The sequence below is a fragment of the Glycine soja genome, chromosome 18 (genome assembly GCF_004193775.1).
Source record: "Glycine soja cultivar W05 chromosome 18, ASM419377v2, whole genome shotgun sequence".
NCBI lineage: Eukaryota > Viridiplantae > Streptophyta > Magnoliopsida > Fabales > Fabaceae > Glycine > Glycine soja.
The window spans coordinates 55,205,282-55,229,939 of record NC_041019.1 but is presented as its reverse complement, the minus strand read 5'-3'; the positions used below and the strand labels follow the sequence as shown (position 1 = coordinate 55,229,939).

General features: G+C 31.3%; 3 protein-coding genes across 3 annotated transcripts; 2 read left to right on the top strand and 1 right to left on the bottom strand.

Moving 5' to 3' along the window:
- The first annotated feature begins 6,281 nt into the window (after positions 1-6,281).
- LOC114395015 (cytochrome P450 85A) lies at positions 6,282-10,544 on the top strand. The gene is made up of 9 exons (XM_028356705.1): positions 6,282-6,909; positions 7,756-8,077; positions 8,176-8,325; positions 8,744-8,989; positions 9,078-9,164; positions 9,291-9,369; positions 9,820-9,926; positions 10,031-10,155; positions 10,330-10,544. The coding sequence occupies exons 1-9, from the start codon at positions 6,719-6,721 to the stop codon at positions 10,415-10,417; spliced, it is 1,395 nt and encodes a 464-aa protein (XP_028212506.1). The 5' UTR covers positions 6,282-6,718; the 3' UTR covers positions 10,418-10,544.
- Positions 10,545-16,671: 6,127 nt separating this feature from the next.
- On the top strand, positions 16,672-19,061 carry LOC114396556 (UDP-arabinopyranose mutase 1-like). Its single transcript, XM_028358598.1, has 4 exons — positions 16,672-16,983; positions 17,723-17,973; positions 18,063-18,231; positions 18,346-19,061. Exons 1-4 carry the CDS (start codon positions 16,672-16,674, stop codon positions 18,673-18,675), a joined length of 1,062 nt encoding a protein of 353 aa, XP_028214399.1. The 3' UTR covers positions 18,676-19,061.
- A 1,677-nt stretch (positions 19,062-20,738) lies between these two features.
- On the bottom strand, positions 20,739-22,543 carry LOC114394741 (probable tRNA (guanine(26)-N(2))-dimethyltransferase 2). The gene is made up of 4 exons (XM_028356419.1): positions 22,169-22,543; positions 21,820-22,007; positions 21,479-21,556; positions 20,739-21,217 (listed from the first exon to the last, which is right to left on the bottom strand). The coding sequence occupies exons 1-4, from the start codon at positions 22,308-22,310 to the stop codon at positions 21,071-21,073; spliced, it is 555 nt and encodes a 184-aa protein (XP_028212220.1). The 5' UTR covers positions 22,311-22,543; the 3' UTR covers positions 20,739-21,070.
- Positions 22,544-24,658: the final 2,115 nt, after the last annotated feature.

Genomic DNA, 24,658 nt, shown 5'->3' with positions numbered 1-24,658 from the left:
ATTAAATGGATCACTTAATCCTTATTTTATAAGAACTAAAAATATGTTTAAACTTAAATAAAATTTAGAAATGTTAAAATAAAATTTTGCTCAATTTAAGTGATTTTTTTTTTTTTTTTGAACCTAATGAATCTCTCAAGTTATAGGAGCCAAAAAATAATCACTTAAAATCCTAAAATTCATTCAAGGAATTAAATTCTGTCAAAAAAAATATTTTTTTTATATACATAAACTTGAAAATAAAATATGCGGAATTTGATTTTCAAGTTTATGTATATAAAAAATTATGTTAATCGTGTAAAGCATGGGTCTTTTAAAAAAGTAATTCCTTCGATTTGAATCTTGAATATAAATTATAAAAGTATCTTATTTCTGTAATAAATATGAACAAGTTTTAATTATTTGTGTTTTATTTAATGAGATTATCTCTAAAATATTATTTATTTAAAAAGATCTAGAATTGTTTTATATTTAATATTAAGTTTTAATGAATGATAATTTTAAAAAAATATATTTCTTTAATTAAAAATAACACAGTTTAATAAAATTAACTATTTTTTTAATAAGCATAAAATATGTCTTTTTTGTTTATAATTGAGACCGAATGAAATATAAATATAATAGTAATACTAACTAGAGTTTTACTGATCAGTGTTCATAGTTAAGAAATAAAAAAATATTTATTATGAAAATTAAAAAAAAATCATAAACAACGTAATTTTATATTTCAATAAATTATTTTATCATTAGTTCTTTAACTCATCGGCAAAGATAATTTGTTAGCATTTTTCTGCTAACTAATGCTCTAATATTATTCCCATTCCCATCTCTAATTAATGATTATCGAACCATGTTTTCATTGCCATCTTTGCCACACATAGGTTTATTGCACCTGTAACATCACCCCTTGTGGCTTGCCAATTGCCACTTGTTGTTAGCCTTTTTCACACAAAACTTCATAACAAGACCACAATCTAGATATATTAAACTCTGAATATTCGCTCACAAATTTTCTCACATATTTCAAAATATTCCTCGCAATCATTAATTCATTTCATCAAAACTTTTTATCTTACGCAACTTTTTTCATCTAGGCTACTACACATAAATCATTAACATATATCCAATAAGTGTAGTTGAATTGTCAATATATGTTGAATTTAATTTTCACAAATTATACTTTTGGAGAGAATTGAAATAATTTTTTTAAATATAACTAAATCTCGAACGGAGTGATTATGAATGCTTTTAATAAAAAAAAATCATCTACATGCATAAAATCATATGAGGAATTAGGCAAAATTTCTAATCAATAATCCCTGCAAAAAAATTCCTTGCAGCAACATACGTCATGGTAATTTGTGTATGCAAGTGATCTTGAAATAGAAACTTTCTGTAAAACAAACAAGAAATTCAAACTTAAAATCAAGCAATTAAATATTTGTTAGAAAATCATGTTAGAAAATATTTATGATCTTTTATATGTACAGATTCTATATATATTAAATCAGTTTCTCAACAATATTAGAAAAATTTTAAATTGAGAGTTTAATTTATATCCATTATCTATTAGTGAAATTTATTTTTACATAGGCATTCAATAGAAATTCATTTTGTCATCACATTATATTAATAAACAAAATGACACAAAGACAACTTTAATTCTTATTTGAAATTTATGTAAAAAAATTACACAAAAAATATATATAAACTAAATTCTCAAATTAAATATTACCCAAATATATATAAAAGACTCAATAATTTAATTCTTAAGGTATCTTGCATGTAAATGTTTAAATTTTTCAATTAGAACTTTACAAATGGTGTTTCCTAAGCTCAATATTTTTTTTTCTTTTGTGTTTTTACGATATTAATGTAAAATATTTATCATTATATTTATCAGAGAACTAATTGATTTTCTTTAATAGAGTCTTTTTTCTTTTAATTATGTTTCTTACTCAAAATCAAGATCTTACTAAAAAAAAAAAATTAATTTTGCTACATCCAAGAATTCAAAAGACATGAAAGATAAAAAAAAAAAAACTTAAAATAAAGATTATTATGGTAATTTGTGGATAACTCAGGCTTCTTATTTGTGATACGTGAGAAGAATGGCTACAATTTTTGGTGTCAAATCTTTCTACGGATCTACTCGTGGATCCACACTTTGTTTTGGTCGCCTTCCAATCTAACCTTTTATGGCACTTGAAGACAAGTCCTCTCCTTAGAGCAAATTAAGTAAAAAAACAACGAGGATTGAGGAAGGAAATCGATATTAACCAGACATCACAGGACGAACGCATGTCTCACTGGAATCATGTTAGAGGCGTGATCATCTCGTACATCTACGTATAAAAGTCCACTCCATAAGAGGTTGGATTCAAGTGGAAAAAGACAGAGATATATAAAGAAGAATGTAAAATTAGATCAAGAAAATAATAAATACTACATTATAAGTGATATGATAATAAAAATAATAGTGAGATAGAAAAGAAAAGGTTAAATTACTTCTTGATCTATTTTTTTATATTTAATTTATTATTAAAAAGTTTAAATCATCTTTTAATTTTTAAATTTTAGTTAATATTAGACTTTTGGTCTAATTGACACTAACCACATTAATCCTCGAAGTGTCAATTTCACTCTCTGTCTATTAATGCCGTTAATGTTAATTAAACATAAAGGACAACATTAACTCGATTTTTATAATTAAGAAACCAAACTGGAAATTTTAATAATACAGAGATCAAATTAAATTAAATAATTAAAAATATGGACTAAAATAATCTTTTAGACAAAAGAAAATGAGCATATGTTAAATATTTTCCGTGAAGAATTTGTGCTGATCTGTCCTAAGTTTTTCATGGTATGTAAGTATATTTAATTTAATTAATATTGATGGGTGAATCATAATTCTCCTCAATAAGGAAACACATAAATAAGTAAATAAAATAGAATGGATAAAAAGAAAAAAGTGTTTCTCCTCACATATCGTTGGCCGGCGATCCAGTATGATGCTTTACTAAACAAGTCATGTTTGTTTTTTTATTTTTTTTATTTGCGATTAAATTGTTTTGTATATTGAAGAATTCTGAACATATTTTACAAATAATATTATAAGCTTAGAAACCTAAAGGTTGATACATTAATATAAGGTTTTGTTATATTTATATATGTATAAATAATTTATTTAATAAAAAAATCCATATTTAAATTTCACAATGTGAAAAAAATTCTTTTTGATAAACTATAATTATGTACTACAAATAAGATTATTTTCTGAAGTAATGAGTTGAAAAATATTGTCTCTCATCTAGAAAAAAAATATTGCTAATAAGAAGTATGTAGATCACTTGGGTGAGTCTAGTGGTAGGAGGTTGAAATATATGTATAAAGATTTGATTAATTATCATTGCGATAATTGTACAACAGGAAAAAAAAAACTAAGGAGAAGCATATAAAAAAATGATACTAAGAGGAAAGTGACACTTTTTATAATAGGATCGCATGACATTATTAATCTCATCTTGATCGGATGACTTTGATTAGCCACCATCTTTTGTACGGTTAGTGTCTAATGGTCAGTCGGTATCCATTCGTTACTTCAAATTTTTCGAGGTTTCTAATTTTTATGATTTTAAGTGTAAAGATGAATTTCAAAGAGAAATACCGTGTTCATTTGTATACGTTTTTCTTTTTCAAAAAAAATTATGACAGACATGTTTTAAAAATAAAAATGTTTTAAAGCATAATATTTGGTGGGACTTTTTATAGATAAGATATTATGATTAATTTTTGTCTAAGATACTAGGAAGAAAAAATAAGTTTATTGGGGAGTCTGTGGGAGAAATTGAAAGGATTAATGGACTAATAACTAGGGTTATCAAGAGAATTACAAATCACACGAGTTACGTATATTATATACTACAATATTTTATATTATAGCTATATATGTACTGTTTATTTTAATATTTTATAGAGTGAAGCTATGTTTTAAAAAATATTTTGCAATTTATTTTTATATCTATTTATCATATAATTTATTTTATTTTACAATTTTTTATTTTTATTTTTATTTTAAATGGTAAGAATTATTGTAAAAAGAATTACATAATAATAGAATTATTCTGTGAGTTTATTTTTAGGAGGAGTTATTCTTTGAGTTAAATTTCTATACATTGTCATTATAAAAGCCTTTAGTCCGTCAACCAATTGGTATAATTTTTAAGATAATTATCATAAAAGTAAAAAAATTTATTATATATAATATTCAGTTTAGGATTGATTATCAGTATAAAAATTTGTTTGTGCATACATTATTTACTCTTATTTTTTTATGATACATGGTCATTTTTTAAGTTCTTTTTTGGTCATTTTCTATCCTTTTTGCACAAGTTTACTGTAGTTTCTTTTCCTTTTGTTTTTTAAGAACAAATTGTCAGGTTTTATGTAAGATTTTATTTTTTTGGTTTTGAAAAAGCTAACTATTTCTCTTGAAAACGTTATTTATTTTTGAAAAAATTGACAAAATCTGGAAGAATGGATACAATATTCATATATATAGTCTACGGTGAAGTATCTATTTCAGTCGGAAAACCACTTATGAAACACCAAACTAATTCATTAACTTTAGTTATCATTATGTAAAGGGAAAAGGTGTCCTTTGTGAGCCTCAAGTCTCAACCATGCAAATTTTAATTTCGTAATCAACAAGGAAAACTGAAAAGTAAAGGGTAATCAATAACCATCTTGAAAAATCATATATACGGTATCTGGGTTGGTTGCTGAGACATGGCACCATGGCAAAATCCAAATCTCCATTTCCTGATAATTCGACCAGATGTGATTAGCAGAAAATTAGGTACTTATCTATATTTAGCTGTTGCAGCTGAATTCTTGCTCATATTATTGGAGAAATTAATCACATAATTGAGATACAAATTAATAATCACATGTTATAACGTGTTCCTTTCTTGAGATGGTAATAAGTTATGTAATGGAACTTCATCTTCGTTAAGATATAAAAGGCAAGGCTTATCTTTCATTGATTAGGATTTATGTGATACATCTATAATTCTATATGTATGTATACATAGATACTAATTCTGGGATTCTTTTCTTTTCTTTTTTCTTTCTTTTTTGCATGGACATGATTGAGACTGATCTGGTTGTACTTGTTTGGTAATTCACCCATTGCGGAAGGCCACAAGACTGAACAGTCTAAAAAGTCAATAGCACAGTTGAATGATTCTCTAGGAATTACAGTCCCAAAGGTTGTAACTGGAACGGCGAGAGTCTAAAATTATTTTTAAAATGTTGTGACTTAATTGACCAACCTATTCATCATTGGTAGAAAATTTTTCAAACCTAATCCAATTAGAATTTTTTTTATTGAGTTAGATGATCAATTTAATCAAACTCAACCCAACCTATATACATTCCTATTACTAGTTACCATTAGAAGAGAACCTATATACATTCACATGAGAATTGTGTTACGTAAAAATGAAAGAATTTAACTAGAAAGCACTTAGACTATCATTTTTTCCAACTACATGTGTATCTCTTGGGAGACAATCTGTAACACTGAAATTCCTTTTTGAGCATCTAAACCTATGTTTGTTTTGCAGTTTAAATTGTCACAACGTGAATTTCCATGCATTTGACTGCAGAAGTAACACATGAGTTGCTTCTCAAAACGTTGGAAGGAACTCATCAGGAAAACAAGCATGGACTAATACAACTTCATTTTGGACTCAATTCAAAAAGTATATATTGACTAAATTAGAACAATCTCATGCTCATGCACATTGAACTTTGCACTATATAGTATTTATGTTGTCATCTAATTACATCAATTAAAGTGTACACTTTTCATTTTACAAAACAAGTTTATTCCAAGGAGATAATGTTACTTGAGTTGAGTTAGATTATTGTAAGTAGTAAATTTTTCTTTTTGAATATGTATTCTTATTGCATATCCAATACATAAATTGGAGACTACTGATTAAACTAAAAATCCTACACCAATTAATCAATGCGGTCAGTCGTAATTAAGAATGTGCATTGATAATTCATAAAAAATAAATAGAAAATCAAAATAGCAATAATCTTATTCTCCTGGGTGATATTATTTAAAATAATAAAAAAAAATTGAGAGGAAAAAAAAAACATTTTCCACTCATTGGTAAGTGGTAACCCAAGTTCAACACCTTATACAGAAAAGAACTGGTGCAGTAAATAACTTACTGTTATATACTTCATTGAACAATCATCAATCAACATCCTTCCAACCGACCCTTCATTTCTTCTCTTCCTTCTATAAAGGCAACAAAGGTCTCTTGCTTAAAATCTGAATTTTTTTTAGACACAAATCATTGTAGACTGCTAATGTCTGTTTGAGTTGAGTTGTGCACTCCCCTGAAAATCCTTTTCAAAAGGCAACTTCTTTTTTCCACTCCTATAATCTCCAATTCATTTTCTTTTTTCTTTTGGGGGGGCTTCACTTTTTAATTTTTTAATCTTCAAGGCCTACAATAGGGGATGCCACTAGCCTTATAGAGTGGCGGTTTTTGTCTATCTAGCTATTCTTGTTATGTGCAAATGGTAGTAGCTCAAGGTTCTATATATATGTGTATATGTGTGTTCACTTGTTGTGAATTCAACAACTGAAGCAGGGTGTTACTACTGTCTTGAAGTCTGTTTTTTGGGAGCACCAATGGCTTTATTCATGGCAGTTCTTGGTGTTGTTGCCTTGGTGCTCTGTTTTTGCTCTGCTCTCTTGAAGTGGAATGAATTGAGGTATAGGAGGAAAGGTTTGCCTCAAGGCACAATGGGGTGGCCTGTTTTTGGGGAGACAACTGAGTTTCTTAAGCAAGGTCCAAGCTTCATGAAGAACAAGAGGGCAAGGTAACTGCCTCATATGTGTTTGTTTGTTTCTTTCTTCCTAGTTATGTCATATGTGCATGTGTTCATAAGTCTTATTCTGTTCATTTGTGTAAGAGGGGAAGTTGCTCTGGTAACAATTTGGTTCATGGTTTTTATCTAGATTCTAGCCTATTCCGTTTGCGTGAGCATGACTTGTTGCATACTTTAGCCTTTTTTTGTTTCATTGAAAGCTGTTTCATCAACATCCTCTGCATGCGACTGTGATTTGTCACAGTAATTAAGGTTATAGTGGGTAGTAGGCCTAGCATCTCGCATTTTCATGAGGAAAAGTTTGTGATTGTTCATCCATGAAGTGGTTTTAAAGATGCAAGTGAACGTTGTTAGAGAGTAAAATCAATGAACTACTACTCTCTTCTCTTGTAATTCTGGGAGTGAAGAGAAGAGGAAAAAGTGGGGTAGGGTCATAAAGCATAGACATGAAGATCCAGGGAAAGATAAACTCTCACTGTCTCTAATGAATGGCACTCACATCATCAACGTGTGTAAATGAAAAAAATAATGTGAAATCGGATATGTACTACTATTTTGCATTTTTGTACAATAATTGTTTTTGTAGAACAAAGATATAATTGATGTGATGGAGATATGAAAATAAAAGAAGATTGTAGAGATTGTTGTAAAAACGTGTAATAGTAATAGCATGAAAAAAAAAGCATATGTAAGTGATAGATTTCATTTTTCCTCAAACTAGTTAAACTGGGTGTGAGGTAAATACTGTTCATTGTTGTACTTTTGGTTTTTTACCCCATCGGTTACGAATTATGATTATATCTTTTTTTTTTTCTTCTTCCCTTTTGTGAATGGTAGGTATGGCAGTTTTTTCAAATCCCACATCCTGGGGTGTCCTACCATTGTATCCATGGATCCAGAGCTTAATAGGTACATACTCATGAATGAAGCAAAAGGGCTTGTTCCAGGGTACCCACAATCCATGTTAGATATCTTAGGCACACGCAATATTGCAGCTGTTCATGGCTCCACTCACAAGTACATGAGAGGAGCACTTCTTTCAATCATTAGCCCCACCTTGATCAGAGACCAGCTTTTACCAAAAATTGATGAGTTCATGAGAACCCACTTGAGTGATTGGGATAACAAAGTCATTAACATCCAAGAGAAAACTAAAGAGGTTTGTATCAACTATGAACCATCAATTGAAATCTAAAAATACTTGAACACAAACAGGAAAAGTTTAACATAACTGCAAATTCTTATATTTTGGAACAGATGGCATTTCTCTCTTCCCTGAAGCAGATTTCTGGTATGGAATCCAGCTCAATATCCCAACCCTTCATGACAGAGTTCTTTAAACTTGTTTTAGGAACTCTATCTTTGCCTATTAACCTTCCTGGCACAAATTATCGCCGTGGATTGCAGGTATGGTCCTTGATCTTTTCCCATTGGTGCTTGATATTGATCGTGTTTGAATTCACATTAGATAATCTAAAATCATATTAAAATTCTAGTTAATGTGAGGTTAGATAAACATTTTCATGTTTAGTCTCATTGGAAAATTGATTCCAGGTTCAGAAGTTTTTTTGAATTTAAGCAACTTTAGTATCTTATACATTGGATAAAATATTTTATACTAAAATTTTGTATTAACATATTTTAAAATAAAAACATTCAAATATAAATCACTTTACTTAATTTTTTTATTAAAAAATCAATTTCAGTTTTAACAAGGTACATCCAAACACAAGATGTTTCACAAAAATTTGGACCTTTCAATTGTTCATATTGCCAATCTATTTCTTCAATTATACATTATATTTGTACTTTGATTGTTTTGCAGGCAAGAAAGAGTATTGTCAGCATTCTTAGTCAGCTGCTAGAGGAAAGGAAAACATCTCAAAAGGGCCACGTGGACATGCTTGGTTGCTTGATGAATAAAGATGAAAATCGATACAAACTAACTGATGAGGAAATCATTGATCTAATTATTACAATTATGTATTCTGGTTATGAAACTGTTTCAACCACATCAATGATGGCAGTGAAGTACCTCCATGATCATCCCAAAGTTCTTGAAGAAATCAGAGTGAGTGCAAAAGTTCTCATGTTTCTTAAGGTATCTTGCTGTTGCATTAATGTATTGACTGTTCTGACTATGATAACACTGAATACAGAAAGAGCATTTTGCCATTAGGGAAAGGAAAAATCCCGAGGATCCAATTGATTGTAATGATCTCAAGTCAATGAGGTTTACTCGTGCGGTAAGATGTTGCGATCTTTTTTCATTTAATATTATTCTTTCAGTTTGATTATTTTTTTATTTTCAATAGTTGTATCGAATCTTTGATCACAATTTTGATGTTGTTTGCCATCTCTGTCTCATGCAGGTGATTTTTGAGACCTCCAGATTAGCTACGATAGTTAATGGGGTTCTAAGAAAAACAACTCATGACATGGAACTAAACGGTGGGTTATATGTCTCTAGCTTTTGTTGTGCTCATGTTTATGGGCTCAAGAAGCTTTTTTTTTTTTTCTTACTTTTGGGTCTTCTTTCAGTCACTTTTTTCAGAATCAATAAAATTTGTTAGAAAGTAACCGGTTAAAAATTTGTCCCTAGGATAGTGTAATTGGACACATAGCATTGCCTATCAGCTAAATTTCCAAACAAGATTCATTCCATTCCACTATTCCATTACTATATAACAAGTTATCCATCTAAAGATGTCTCTTTCCTAAAATTCCTCTTCTATTAGCATCACTTTATATTTTTAATATGCTTTGGTCATAGATGGAAAAATCAGGAAGGGGCATTTATGGATTTTACAAAACAGTGTTCACTTTTTTTCTTTAATAATTAATAATTAATGATAGTATATACGAGACTTATTGGAGCTTTTTTTTTTTTACTGTTTTCAGGCTATTTGATTCCTAAAGGGTGGAGGATATATGTATATACGAGAGAGATCAATTATGATCCATTTCTGTATCATGATCCACTAACATTCAATCCATGGAGATGGCTGGTTTGTAACACAACCTATACCTTTTTCATTTTCTTTTCTATTTTATAATTTAACAACAAAAAGGCTAAAACCAGCATAATTTAATGACCAACTGCAAAATGCAGGGTAACAGTCTAGAGTCACAAAGCCACTTCTTGATATTTGGAGGAGGGACCAGACAATGTCCAGGGAAGGAGTTGGGGATAGCAGAAATTTCCACTTTCTTACACTACTTTGTAACCAGATACAGGTGAGAGAGGGTTTATTTGTTTACCTATTCAAACATCCATCACTTCAAAAATTTGTTTGTTCGATGTTATTACTAATCCTGCATATTAACAAACCACTGGTTTGTCTGTTTTGAAAATCGAATGTAATAAACACATGCAGTTTCTGACATGTGATATTTAATGTTTCATTGCAGGTGGGAAGAAATAGGAGGAGATAAACTGATGAAATTTCCTAGAGTTGTGGCACCAAATGGACTGCACATAAGGGTCTCGTCTAACTAACTAGGCTTTGTGCATGTACAGTAATGAGATATGAGATATAGGAATAGTAGGGGGTTTTATTTTTTGTATGATAATATGTTCTAACAAAGTAGAAAAGTCAATGAAATTAGCTTCTTTCTTCTCCTCATGTGTTACTCTCTCTCTATCTCTTTTTTTTTGCACCGTGTAAGATGCTTTAAATTGAGCAGCATTTACTATAATGCTTAACAAAGTAACAAACAATGCTAATTTAGTTATATGGAGGAATATTGGAGGCATGCAAATTGGTCTGGTTAAGTCAATCACTGGTTAATAGGCCTGGCTTGTCAGTACTGAGGCCTAGCACATGCTTTAATTAGTAGTAAACCTTTGGGAGCATATTCATTTGTGGATCAGGCTAGAACACGCATTGGTCAAAGCTAAAGCATAGAGTGCAACACTTTATGATGCTCCTTTCCCTTTCAACTGATGCTCACTTGGGCCTGGCCGAAAGGTTTAGGGCTCATATTTCAAAGCCTATGCTAAGCCATGTCAGGACTCAGTTTGAACCAAAACTAAAAAAGTCAGGACTCATTCATGTTCTTGAAGAATTTAATGTAACAATATTCAAATACATGGGCACAACATGCTGGACTACTAGTATATATTATAGAAGTATCATATAAAAATCATAAATATGTAGTAATATCTTAGTCCGAGTAGTATTAGAACTTGATTCTTTTAAGAAGAGTCTTGAATCAAGTTTTGCGGATAAAAATACATGACTAAGAAGAATTTTTTTTATTAAAAATGATTTCTAGTTTTCCGACAGACTAATCATGATGAATTTTTCGTACTAATGACACGACAAAAAAAATCATCAACAGGAAAAAGAGAGATTAGAGCAAGCTAATGAATCACCAACTTATAGACTTGTTTAACCAGTAGACAGATTTTTAATTTACGAGAAGAGGGTAGGGACTTTTCAATCAGCTACAAAATGAATCACCAACTTATTACTCATTCTTAAAACATTATCTAACTTAACAGGATGTAAAAATATATCAAAATTACAATGCTGGGTTTAAAATCTAAAATGACTATGTTATAGGATTGCTTCGATGACGTAGTGAAAGAATCTGTTGAGAATAGTCTCATATCGGATGTTTAACAAACTTGATAAGTGCTTATATAGCTGGGTAGGCCACCTCCTTATAAACTAATTTTTAAGGGGACCTTTTCAGATATTTTTGCTGCACTATAAATTTAATATGATATGAGAGCTATATTCATATTTTGTTTAACCAACTAAACCTTAAACTTTCATAGTAACTAAACTTTAAAGGTGAATTTTGTTCAAGAATTTCACTTGTGTGCACTTTTTATCGATCTCACACTGAAAGTGAATTGACCCATTTACACTAGTCACTATTGGGCTTGGGAACTTAGGCCTTTGAGTTTCATCATCAAACAACAAAAAATGTTGCAATAGCTAAACTAACCTTCAAATTGCTAAACACACTCTATATTTTTCATTAGAGCTTACTAAACATACTCCCCTTCCTAGGACCTATGGAGCTTGACCCCAAATCTATCCAACTGGTGAAAATATCAGTAGGCTTGTTCTTTGTTACTATATCCATTTAAATATATATTTTTCATGACAATTGCTGAAAGTTCCCAGAACTGTTAAACATATTTGTTGCTTCATCAAAGAATAGTATTGTTAAGAAAGAATGTCGTTAGAGAAGAAAGAGTCAAAATTATCAATGGAAGAAGGAAGAAAAATGAAGCACATCATCATATAATAGGACAAGAAAAAATGTAACGATAAGAAGAAGCAAAAGGAAGAGGGAAGAGAGAAGTATTAGATAGAAAGAAAAAGGTTATATGAATAAAGTTATTAACAAAATGAAGAAAAAAAATACATTTAATAGTGAGCAATGTTAAAATCAGAGAGTACATTTAGAGATCGCCAAAGAACTGACGAAGTTAGTTTTTAAGTCTTGTTGTTGTTTGGAGTTTGGGCCTTGATTTTGGGCTCTTTTGTTGAACAAAAAAAAAGAATTTGGACCTCAGCACCAATAGGATACTTGTGGAATGGAACCAGAACCATAGCGTGCTTCGCGCGTGAAAGGGATATTGTAGGCAACAATCGTAATTTTTAAAGTAAATTGCAAGGCATTGACCAAAGAAAGAAAATAAAATAAAAAGTAAATGGCAAGAGGGTTGGGTGTTCAGTGGCCTAATACCATTTAGACTAAAAAATGGCCTAACCCAATAAATGACTGATCAATATGGTTTCTGCCACAGTCCTCACGTCAAAGCAGATGCATTTTCCACCAAATGTGCCGAATATGTTGTTAAGCTAACACTGTCAAGCAAAGAAAAGGCAAGTCTAAGTTCAACTCCAGAATTCCATTAACATTGTGTAGATCATTTAGCTAGCTAGCTAGTTCAAAAATAACGAAATAGGCACGCCAAAGTTAGGTTATTATGGACCGTATAATGGTGAGATATCTCTTTTATCTTTCATTTACCAATTTACCAATTTGGTTCGAGTGTTGCAATTTGTATTCTATTTGTAGACCAAATAAATTGGTTGAGCGAGGTTATCAACTTTTTACATATACTCATGAGAGTTTTATAGACATGTGAGCTTGACTAATAAGAGTCAATTTTATATAAAAATAATATAAAATATTCATAAATAACATATTAATTATACATTTTAATAGCATAATAAAATAAAATAAAAAATTATAAATTTCATAATTATTAAATTATTAAGTCTAATAATACATTATTATTAGATATTAACTTGTGGTGGTGATAAGATTTGATGTTGTTGAAGAACAAGAAATTGATGTTGGTAGAGGTGAAATTTTTTGATTTACAAATAATACATCAAATGAAAATATATTAAACCCTAAACGTGTAAAAAAATAACTCAAAATGACTTACGTTTTGATTTACTTTTTTTTTTAATTTGCTGACTCCATGATAAATTCATGAGTCTATCAAGTTTGTATAGGGCCTATCGAAAGTTTACTAAAAAGAGAATTTAAACATAAGTCAATTCATAAAAAATAAATAAACTTGTAAAATTATAAAAATTAATGAATTAATTTGAGAGTTTGATAACTACGATTCAACCATTATTTTTAATTTTTATATTTTTTGTTTTGATGAGTATTATATTAAAGATATTGATTAAGAAATACTGATATGAGATTATGATAATTATGTAAGGTGATCACTATAAATAAATCATCTTTGGATCGCAAATGACTCATAAGAAAGCTTTGGATTAAACTATTATAATAAAAAAAAATGCGGAGGGAATGTGCTTGTCTACTCGTCTACAAGACTTCAGCTTTATGTTGTAGATCTAAACAATTACTATTATAGGCCATTTCCATCTTAAGATTATATTGCAAACACATAAATTAACACGACTTTGAATTCTTGATATAGAATTCTATTAAATATTTTTTAAAAAAACTTTATCGTGATTATATTCTTAAATACAATGATTCTATCCTTAAATACAATTGCATCGAATGAAAGATACTTGTTGTGGTGTAAAAAAAAAAATACATGTATAAATAGATATTTTGACTAGCATCGTTATTCATCTACACAACTTTCCAAGAATGAGGATACAAGCATTGTTAGCTTAGTTTCTTTTCATTGTTAAACGCAAAGAAGAACGTGAGATATGCGACGGAACGTGTAACTCCCTAATTGCATACGCATTCCAATTTCCTTTTTCCGCTATTCTCTCCGCATTAAAGACACAAAAATTGAATCCGCAAGTTACCTTTCACTTCACTTCCCTTCTTTCTTTGCATGGATGGTGCTGCTGCTGCACTACACATTAATATTGTAGGTTTAATTCTCTGACCCTTTAAGGCATATTATAATATTTATATCTCTTTTTACATTTAAAGAAATTTTATTTAGATGAGGCTGGCCCAACGATTAGTTAGACTTAAAGTGATTACTGATAGTGCTATATATGATTTTTCTTAAAAACTATAATAACATTTTTTGTTTTTTTAAAACTAAAACTTTGAGTCACTTATTGTATATGAATAAGAAAAAATATTGTATCTCGTAAAATTTCTCTTTAACAAAATAAGGGGATAATGCTGGACAAAAAAGTGCCACATATGTTGTGACAGTTGTGAGGAATACCTTTACACACCCAAGCCATTTTATTGATTACATTTGAGCTTTTTTTTTTGGCTTAAGTTTGAATAAGAATACTTTTTTTTTCCTTCCAATCATGAAAGAAAAACTGAAGAACTGAGAGTTCAGAATAGTCTTCGCCGCGTACGAATAGGGAAGGCATAATCATCACAAACAATTCTGACTAGTTATTGTGCAAATTGAATGGAAAAGAAAAGAAAATGAAGACAGAGCTAATAGAGTTTGAGATAAATCACTTTCAAAGATGTCCACAAGGTTGGCTCTTTTTGTAACTACTAATTTGACCAAGCCATCGCCCTAAGATTCTTCTTTAGTTAGAAAATGACAATTTTAAGCTATTAAAAGGCATTGCTTTTCTTTTGCCCCTTTATCTTAGGCACTACAAATAAATACCGTTACCTATTCATATATTTGATGAGAAAAAACACACATCTTTCTTAATGTTTTCACGAAGCTCATGAAAATGACATAAAATCTATTCGTGGTTAATTGTACCTATTTTTATTTTTATTTTTATTTTAGCTTTTAATGAAAGAAAGAGCCAAAGAGGTAATGTTGGAGTATTGTGTGACTTTTCTTCATTGAAAAATTCCATAAAAAAACACAAAAAGTAGAACAATAATTGAATAGCAACGCAGACATCTTTTAATTTTACATATTACAGCACTAATTACTTCTTTATTGAACTGGGATTTTTAATTGAAAAATCGACTAAATACTTGGTTGACCTTTTCTTTTTTCTTTCATTTTTTACCCTTCCCTTTTTGTTTTCTCATATCATGGATGATTTTTTTAAAAGCGATACAGTTTTACACTTTGAATCTCCTTTTAACTTGACATATTCACCTGTAATTAAAGTATTATAAGAAAAATAAAATTAATAAATCAAGTTATATTTAATATGAGATATTAAGGAGAATCATATACATTCCAATTTCACATAAATAATTTGCGTTATTTGTCAAATATAATTAACATAATCAGAGTTTGCCTTTTAAGGAGAATACTGCATACTCGTGAGAAACCAAGAAAATATAATTAGCCTAATCAGAGATAAGGACACTAAAAGAAATAAATTAAACCCGTTAAAAAAATTCTTAATCAAGGTTTTTTTTTCTAAACTCTACATTTATATGAAGTGAATAAAAATTCTAGATTTAATTATCACTCCCGTTAAAAGGAAAAAGAATATTAAGAGTAGGGTGAAATATATCCTAGTTATCACCATCTTAATTTAGTAATATCAGCAGTGATTAAATCATCCACAAGCTTTAAAATCAATAACTGATTTGTTATCCCCCCACCCAAAAAAAAAAAAAACTATTGTTGTTATTATGATACATAAAGAAACCGTTTAACTCAAATAAGATTATTATATTCTCATGAAGTTTAAAGATTTCTTGTTTTAAATACAACTTTTAGTACCTAAACTTGAAATTTCTAATTAAAATAAAAAAATTTCATGTCTATTAATCCACAGATTAATTTAATAATGTATCTTAAAATTTTGAATGAACCTTGTTATTCTTCTTATCATATAACTTCTTTACAAACCAACCCTTATATTTACCTCATCAATTTTAATCTCCTTCCGGCTTGTTAATTCAAACCAAAAGAAATTAGAATTTCATGACCAAGCTTTAGCAGTGATCTCTCATCATAATCAGGTCAAATATATTATTCTATATCAAATCAAGCAAATTATACAAAATTTGATTCAAAATCTCACTCCATCATTATGCATTAACCCCATATAAAAAAAGCACAATAATTATGATTACTATTATTTTCATGAGTTACTAAGAGTATTAGTAATATATTTTCTGATTTATGCTGAGTGAACATATCACATACCACCAACGTTTGAAGTTGAAGGAGTCTTCTTACCTTAAACATTCAGACACGTCTCTCTGCAAGCTCCCCCACTCGTGCCGAAAACAGCGGTCTCGCACGTGCCACCCATTTATATTATACCCCATCACAAACTCCCTCTCTCCCTCTGCATCTTCAAACACAACACACACACTGTGTTTGTGAAACTCTCTCACACACAAGTCACAAAAACAACTTGTGTTGTTCCAATGGCATCAGCAACACCCCTTTTGAAAGATGAGCTCGACATCGTGATCCCCACGATCAGGAATCTGGATTTCTTGGAGATGTGGAGGCCATTCTTTGAGCCTTACCATCTCATAATTGTGCAAGATGGTGACCCTTCAAAGACCATCAAGGTCCCTGAAGGCTTTGACTATGAGCTCTACAACCGCAATGACATCAACAGGATCCTTGGCCCCAAGGCCAATTGCATCTCCTTCAAGGACTCTGCATGCCGTTGCTTTGGCTACATGGTCTCCAAAAAGAAGTACATCTACACCATTGATGATGACTGCTTTGTGAGTCTTTTTCTAATCTCATTATCTAAATTCATTACCCTTTTGATGTGATCTCTTTGGTTTTTTGTAATTTGAGTTTGGTCTTGGCTAGATCTTGACATGGTTTGGTTTGCAAGGTTGGTTTATCTCTTCCTTAGTCGTGTAAAGTTTGGATCTTGTTATGTTGGTTTTCTGTGAATTTGTTTGTGAGTGTAACTGAGGATAGTGCCTCTGCTGTTTCTGGCCATTGAATGGCTTGGATCTTCTTTTCGGCTTTATGATATGTTTGAAACAGAATGTCGGTTTGTTACTGTGTAATTAGTGATTTTTCAACCGACGGAGTTAGGTGGGTTAGTTTTTCACAATGTGGCGAATTGTGGTTCGAATCTCCACGGGGGGGGGGGTTCCATGTTCAGTGTCAGAAAGTACAAGGATGTGGTATTCTTTTATTGTGAGGCTTTGATGTAAAGTATGTTTGTTTTCTGTTTCACTCTTTTTAATTGAAAATTTGAAACTATGGTTAGATTTAGTGTCTGCATTTGGTGAATAATAACATGATATAGATTGATTCATCTGAAAGTGATGGAATCTTCAGGTGTCCTCCTGCTATTTGTATTAATGTTGACATTGGTTTTACTTATTTATTTTGTTAGCCATATATAGTAGTACGATTTTGGATTTCATCAATGTGTATTTTTCTATTCTTTCATTTGAAATTTTAGGATTTATGATTTAACTCTTATTTTTTGTTGTGACTTAGGTTGCCACTGATCCATCTGGACACAAGATTAATGCACTTAAACAGCATATAGAAAACCTCCTCTGTCCATCCACACCCTTTTTTTTCAACACCCTCTATGAACCTTTCCGAGAAGGTGCAGATTTTGTTCGTGGTTACCCTTTCAGTCTCCGGGAAGGTGTACCAACTGCAGTTTCTCATGGTCTTTGGCTCAACATCCCAGACTACGATGCTCCTACCCAGCTTGTGAAGCCTCTTGAGAGGAACACTAGGTACTACTTGTACTCTTATGATACATTGAAAAATTCAAAAACATTAACTTGTATTTAAGTTTGATTGTGAATCTTGTGATTATTACAAGGTATGTGGATGCTGTTTTGACCATACCAAAGGGCACTTTGTTTCCCATGTGTGGAATGAACTTGGCCTTTGATCGTGATCTCATAGGAGCAGCAATGTACTTTGGTCTCATGGGTGATGGTCAGCCTATTGGACGCTACGACGACATGTGGGCTGGCTGGTGCTGCAAGGTCTATTCTTGTCTTTTATTTTCCCAATTCTGTGAAATCAATTCATATAGTTGTACTTATATGAATATCATTTCATGAAAACAACTGAGATATATGTTAATGATGATTGTTTAGGTAATCTGTGATCACTTGGGATTGGGAATCAAGACTGGTCTGCCCTATATCTATCACAGCAAGGCCAGCAACCCATTTGTGAACTTGAGGAAAGAGTACAAAGGCATATTCTGGCAAGAAGACATTATCCCATTCTTCCAGAGCGTTGTTCTTCCAAAAGAAGCTACCACTGTTCAGAAGTGCTACATTGAGCTTGCCAAGCAAGTCAAGGAAAAGCTTACCAAGGTAGATCCTTACTTTGACAAGTTGGCAGATGCCATGGTCACTTGGATTGAAGCTTGGGATGAGCTTAACCCTGCTGGAGCATCAGTGGCCAATGGCAAAGCATGAATCAGTTTTGGTTAACTGCATAACAACAGCCACAGAACTTGAAGTGGAACTATTTATATACTGTATTTTTTTTCCCTTAGTATTTATTTTCAACTTAACTTTTATTCTTGGCTTGAATTTTGCAGCATTGTTAGCTGTAATTCTATTTAGTAACTTAATGATTTGAGCTTAGAAAGAACAAGTACACCCGTAGGGCGTTACTTTCTTTTTATTACTGTTTAATGGGTAGAGTTCACATGGCAGCATTTCGTTACATGTGAAATAATAGAACGGATAGTGGTGTATGTCTTATTTATTACCGAGTAATCGAGTATAGATCCATAGTGGTCTATTTTTAACTGATGTATTCGGAACTTTGGATTTTATCTGCCACTTGATTATTGTCCTATGACTCCTATCATCATATACTAGTTTTGAAATTGAAAAGCATCTTAATCTATCAAGGACTGTGTCTGTCATGCTATCTAAATAGTAAGTCTCTTTTCAAGTGGATGACAAACAAATAAATTCAATTGAATGAAAACTTACAATTAGTTACAAGAACTGCAGGAAACTTGAGCCTAGAAGTTCCTTAAACAAGCAACGGCAATTTACACAATATATACATTGAAATTCATAACTGGTGGAAGACATTTTTCGTTTTAGTCTAGAACGACTTTTCTGTTCTAAAGTTGTGGTTGTTATATCAAATAGCACAGATATTCAACTGAACTTGCATTTCATTAATTTGATTCTACCCTATATTCTTGTATGTTATAGTCTCAACCTAAAGTAAAATGAGAATAGAATGATTTATGATGTACCATTCAAATTTCAAGCTAACTTCAGATCAAAAATTAAAATCACGCATTAATAATTAATAATTTAAAACGAAATTCTCACTAGACAACATAAGTTCATTACGTGCAGATAAAAAAAGAATGCTGAAGTATCTGTTGTGCTGTGAAAATGATGTCCTAAATATTAGTCTCTTTATTTGGTAGAAAGGCATATTAGAGTTCACGTGACTATAAACATATTTTAGTGTGGCTGCAATAAGAGTGGGCACCCCTGTATCTTATGGATTTGGAAGCTTCTTGATATTGATTTTTATTTGAAAGATGTTTCTGAACCTGCAGAGCTGTTATTTTGGATTTATTGGGTGGATAATTTTGTACTTACTATCGTCCCAACTAACCTCCAAACATTTAGCAATGGAAATTGTTGTTACAAGAGAATTGTGGTGTCCATGTGTTTGTACTTACTATCGTCCCAACTAACCTCCAAACATTTAGCAATGGAAATTGTTGTTACAAGAGAATTGTGGTGTCCATGTGTTTGTACTTGCTATCTGGTAAATTTGTAACTTTTTTGTTTGTCTTTGTTGGAAAATTTAAGTTGACAGCCTATGATGAGATTTTACATTGCAATCAGTGTCACGTTTGCGATTGTCGTACTTTGGACTACTATGAATCTGAATTCAGAAGCTTTTTATACAGAACAAATGCCTGTACTGCGGAATGCCCAAGTCCATTAACGCTCCAGAAACTTTAGTACCTTTGTTTTAGTTATCAATTAAATCATACAAAACTCAATACAACTTTATCAATCTTAAAGCAAAGGCTAGAAAAATGAAGCATTTATAAACAAATAATCTGCATGAATGCTCCTGGCCGAGTTGTCTCGAAGTAAGACTTGATTTTTATTTTTTGGTAAAAAAGAAGTAAAAGACTTGGTATGTCTTTACATAGGTCTAGACTAATACGCCAACTAAAATCAACTTAGTAACCTAAATTCTTTCTGAAGTTCTTTGTTCTTCTTATTAACAAACCAATCCTTAGTAGGGGTATCAATAATTTGTTCTTGTTAACATCTTCATTGCCACAATATTGGTTGAGAACATCTGAGAGAGATGTTATCAACCTTTGGAAATAAAAGGTTGAGATAAATATTGTTATTGAAGACCAGTATACAATAGCATATTGCTGAACCGAGAGAGGAATAGAGAAACATAATTAGCAAGTTCTTTCATGGGGACCAAGTAAAAAATTGAAACTTCAACCACATGAAAAACACAAAATCAATGAAAAAAATTATTGTTTAACTAAACAAATTCCTAGACTCAGTATCTAATCAATGCAAGGCGAAATAAGACAGTACCTAATTGAAAAACTACTATATTGTCTAGCTCTCTCACTGAAACTCACTTTCCCTCTTCTATTAACAAAATGTAGTGACAACAAATGGGCTTGCCTTAGAAACCAAAATATAGAGCCCCAAGAGCTCTCAAGATAGAAAAATTAATTTCTAGAAAGAACCACATTTGTGAGCTAAGCTGTGATATTATCTTATGCCTTTTGCCTCTTAATTTAGATTCTTCATTCTCTTCCTGATTGAGAATTCCATTAACTGCTGCTTAACCCAATACAGAGACACGCTTGCTATTAATTTGACGTCCTGCCCTAAGTTTAGGACCCCAGTGCCTTTCAGGATTTGGAAGAAAGCGTGCAACCTTCTTAGCTTGTGCCTTGCTAAGAGTCGATACAGCTCGAGCAAAATTAGCCTACAGGGGACACAAGAAACAGAAGTTTCAGCCATCAATGTTTCAATGAAATTACTACCTTAGATCAAAGGATAGGCCAGGCCAAAGGGACTGTTTACTGGCCATGTCCCAGTTCCTTGCCATTCATCATGGCCAAAACTACTCATGGACCATATTAAACTCTAACCAGCAACTATGGATATAAATGGCATAATGTTGAATTATAATATAAAAATCCAAGCATTTTAGGGGAGAACATAAAATTTGAGAGGCAAAATATACCCGAAGAACAGGTTCCTTTGCAAATATAACACTTCCTGGTTGATCTGCTGGTTGAGCTTTCACAGGATGATCTTTTACCTATAATGTAACAGAATCAGTGACCGAGAAGTGACAAAAGCTAATCATATTCCTTATGTCTTTCCTAAAATATTCAAACATTAGAAAATGAACTGAACCACTTTAATATTAAGTTGCAGGCTTGTAGCCATATTGTTGTTAGAAGGAACATGGCATTTCATATACAAGTGCATGCGCATTATGAATAAAAGCAAATAAGGGAGAAACAAGTCTCAACTACATTATGAACAGAACACCAGCAATAATTACTTGTAACTTCTTACCCAGCAGCGCATTATATCCCAAATAACATCCATGGGTGCATCTGATTTCAGTCCTTGTGGATTAACATGAGTTCCAGATATATGATAGCCTGCATTAATCACGGCCGAACGGAAAATTATTGCTGATGGAGAAGTGCATTTAAGTGTTGCACAGAGATTATGCAGACTCAGAAACAGTGTGGCAATTCCTGAAAAGAAAATATCAGAACAACTACATAAGCAAAATATTTCAAAGTAACAGGATTTTTACTTAGGTTGCACTGCATAAAGAAAATGCAGTACTGAATCACACCATACCACGATATATGCATGGTATTCAAAAAAGAAAAAATATAGTACAAAAACACACCTCTGATATGCGATGATATGCAGGATACCTTTCTTTCATAGATTTCACGTCTGCTAGTATAGAAGTCACCCATTCTTGATCCTGGATAGGAGCAGACCATATAGGTCCACCCATATTGAATTTCTTCCCACAATAATTGCATTCTTGAGGAACAACAGGACCATGGCCAGGCAGATATTTGACACTATTATTCTGAAAAATGAAAATAAGGCTCCCCATCAAGACATCATAGCATGTTAAATCCAATCAGAATAAAGCAATACATTTAAATTGAGCTTTGTAGGCTTCCAGGATTAAAACATGCTATTCCTTTTGTTTATTGCCGAGAGCACTAATTAAACAGTGCAATTTATCCTCCCTCCCGTCCATGGTATGTTGGTCCAGGAAAGTCAACTCAAAACCTGATGATTAACAGGCAAGATAGCATAAATGTTATCCTCTTCCAATCCCAATTATTCATTTTTCTTCCAATTGTTGCAAGTTAAAATTAATTGTCACAAAATTTATTATCTAAATTTACATAAACATTAAAAATTTTAGTGTTATATATAAGGACATTAATTATTTTATATCATAATTCCTGCTTGAGTCATTAATTTTAAATTAATTTGTAAAATATAATTTTGAAAAGAAAAAAAATTGGTCAATACGTATTAGGCTTAGATCAATTCTAGGTTCCTAACCCATAATGCCAATCAGTCATTCTCATACAACGATCAGATTTTTGAAAAAAAAATATCCCAAAAAACTTATTGGGCTCGTAGCAAAAACAAATGGGCCTATGATACCAATAGAAATCAATACATGCTAAAAACCAATTGAAATCAGACAATTACTTCCTGTACTCCTTAATTAATTCCAGTACCTAATTCGAAATGTAATTTTACAGTCTGGAACTGGATTAGGTGTTCCTGAAGCTTTAAAAGATGCAGGAAGCAACTGTTTAGCAATCAGTACCTACAAACAATCTATAATTTTAGTAACGAGAAACATTAGTAATACATTTTTTCAAGCTTAATTACATTTCTTTGTTTATTTTATTTAATTTTGCCTCACTGTTAAATAAAGGTTCGACCCTTATTTCTAGAAGAGATTAATATAGTAACTTTCATCCTTTTAGCAACAATTTTATGTTGACGTTAATTGTAAACACTAACGACTAAATTGTAAGGAAAAAAGACTACATATGCATTTGTTTCGGAGGTATTTTGGGCCTGTCACATGATTGTTGGCTTACAATAGCTACTTAGCTAATTTTTCCTCCATCTACCACTACATATCTTAACCTCCTTATTTGCCTCTTATACTCTTTGACCTTGGGCATCAAAATATTTCTAGGTCTTGTTGCTTACCAGAAACCACCATTGCCACTCATCGGAGTCATCATCACTGCCTGAATCGTCCACAGCGTTCAGATCCTTTCGAACAACATTCAATAAGAATTCATTTTAGTTTCACGTCATATCAATAAATAGATTGATGCATCAACATAGGTTTTTTTTTAACCAAATGTATCGATTTAGGGTAAAATCTTATCATTTTCGTGTAAAAAAAAATTCATACCGATGGTGCATATCTTTTAAGTAAACTCACTTGTACCCTTACCTCAAAAAAACTCACTTGTATGATTCTTTTCCTTTAAATTCAGAAGTGATTATAATTTGTGTTACCAAAGATATTCATAATCGTTGAACCGCTAAAAAACTCACTTGTACGATTCTTTCCCTTTTAGGAGAGTAAATTTCCCCCAATCAAAATTTTAACGTACCAAAATCATGTCAAACTCTATATTTGATAACGTATTCATACGATGAATTTATAATATCTATAAGTTTAAAATTTTGAATTAATTATATTCATTCAGAATTTATAATATTTTGCACGTATAGGGTTGAGTAACGTTGCTAACAACCATGCCGGTTTTCAATACAAGGATCGTATTAGTTCGTAATATTATGGGGGTCAAAAAACAATTTGCATATCAAAAGTTTCATGATCAAGTCTTGAGGGTAATAGGCCAATGGGGAAAAAGATTCCAAATTAATATCTAACTGAGAAATTTTGCAGTTAAAGGATTGGAGCAATCAAGGTTTTATGAAGATGCATGCAGCAGCTAGAGTGTCCTTTTGATTAGAAAGGAACTCACTACCTAGTACCTACTTAGCTTGCTTGCTTCAAACTCATGTCTCTGACTCAACGTGGTGACAAAAGCAAGACCATAAAGTGTAGGTTCACAAAATTAGTTGGCAAGGTCTAGAGAAGTGACATATGTTACCTAATACTTATACTATGATCAAGTTGTAAACAAAAGAGGACCATAATACCACGTTTTCATTTCATCTCATATCTCACCTGTTCAACCCTTTTGTGCTCCTATCATTCTTGGTAAAGAAAAAAGTCCTAAGAAATAGGAAGTTCTAGAGATAAAATAAAAAATTATATGCACCAATGTAGAACTTTTTTATGCAGACATCTAATAAGAATTCACTA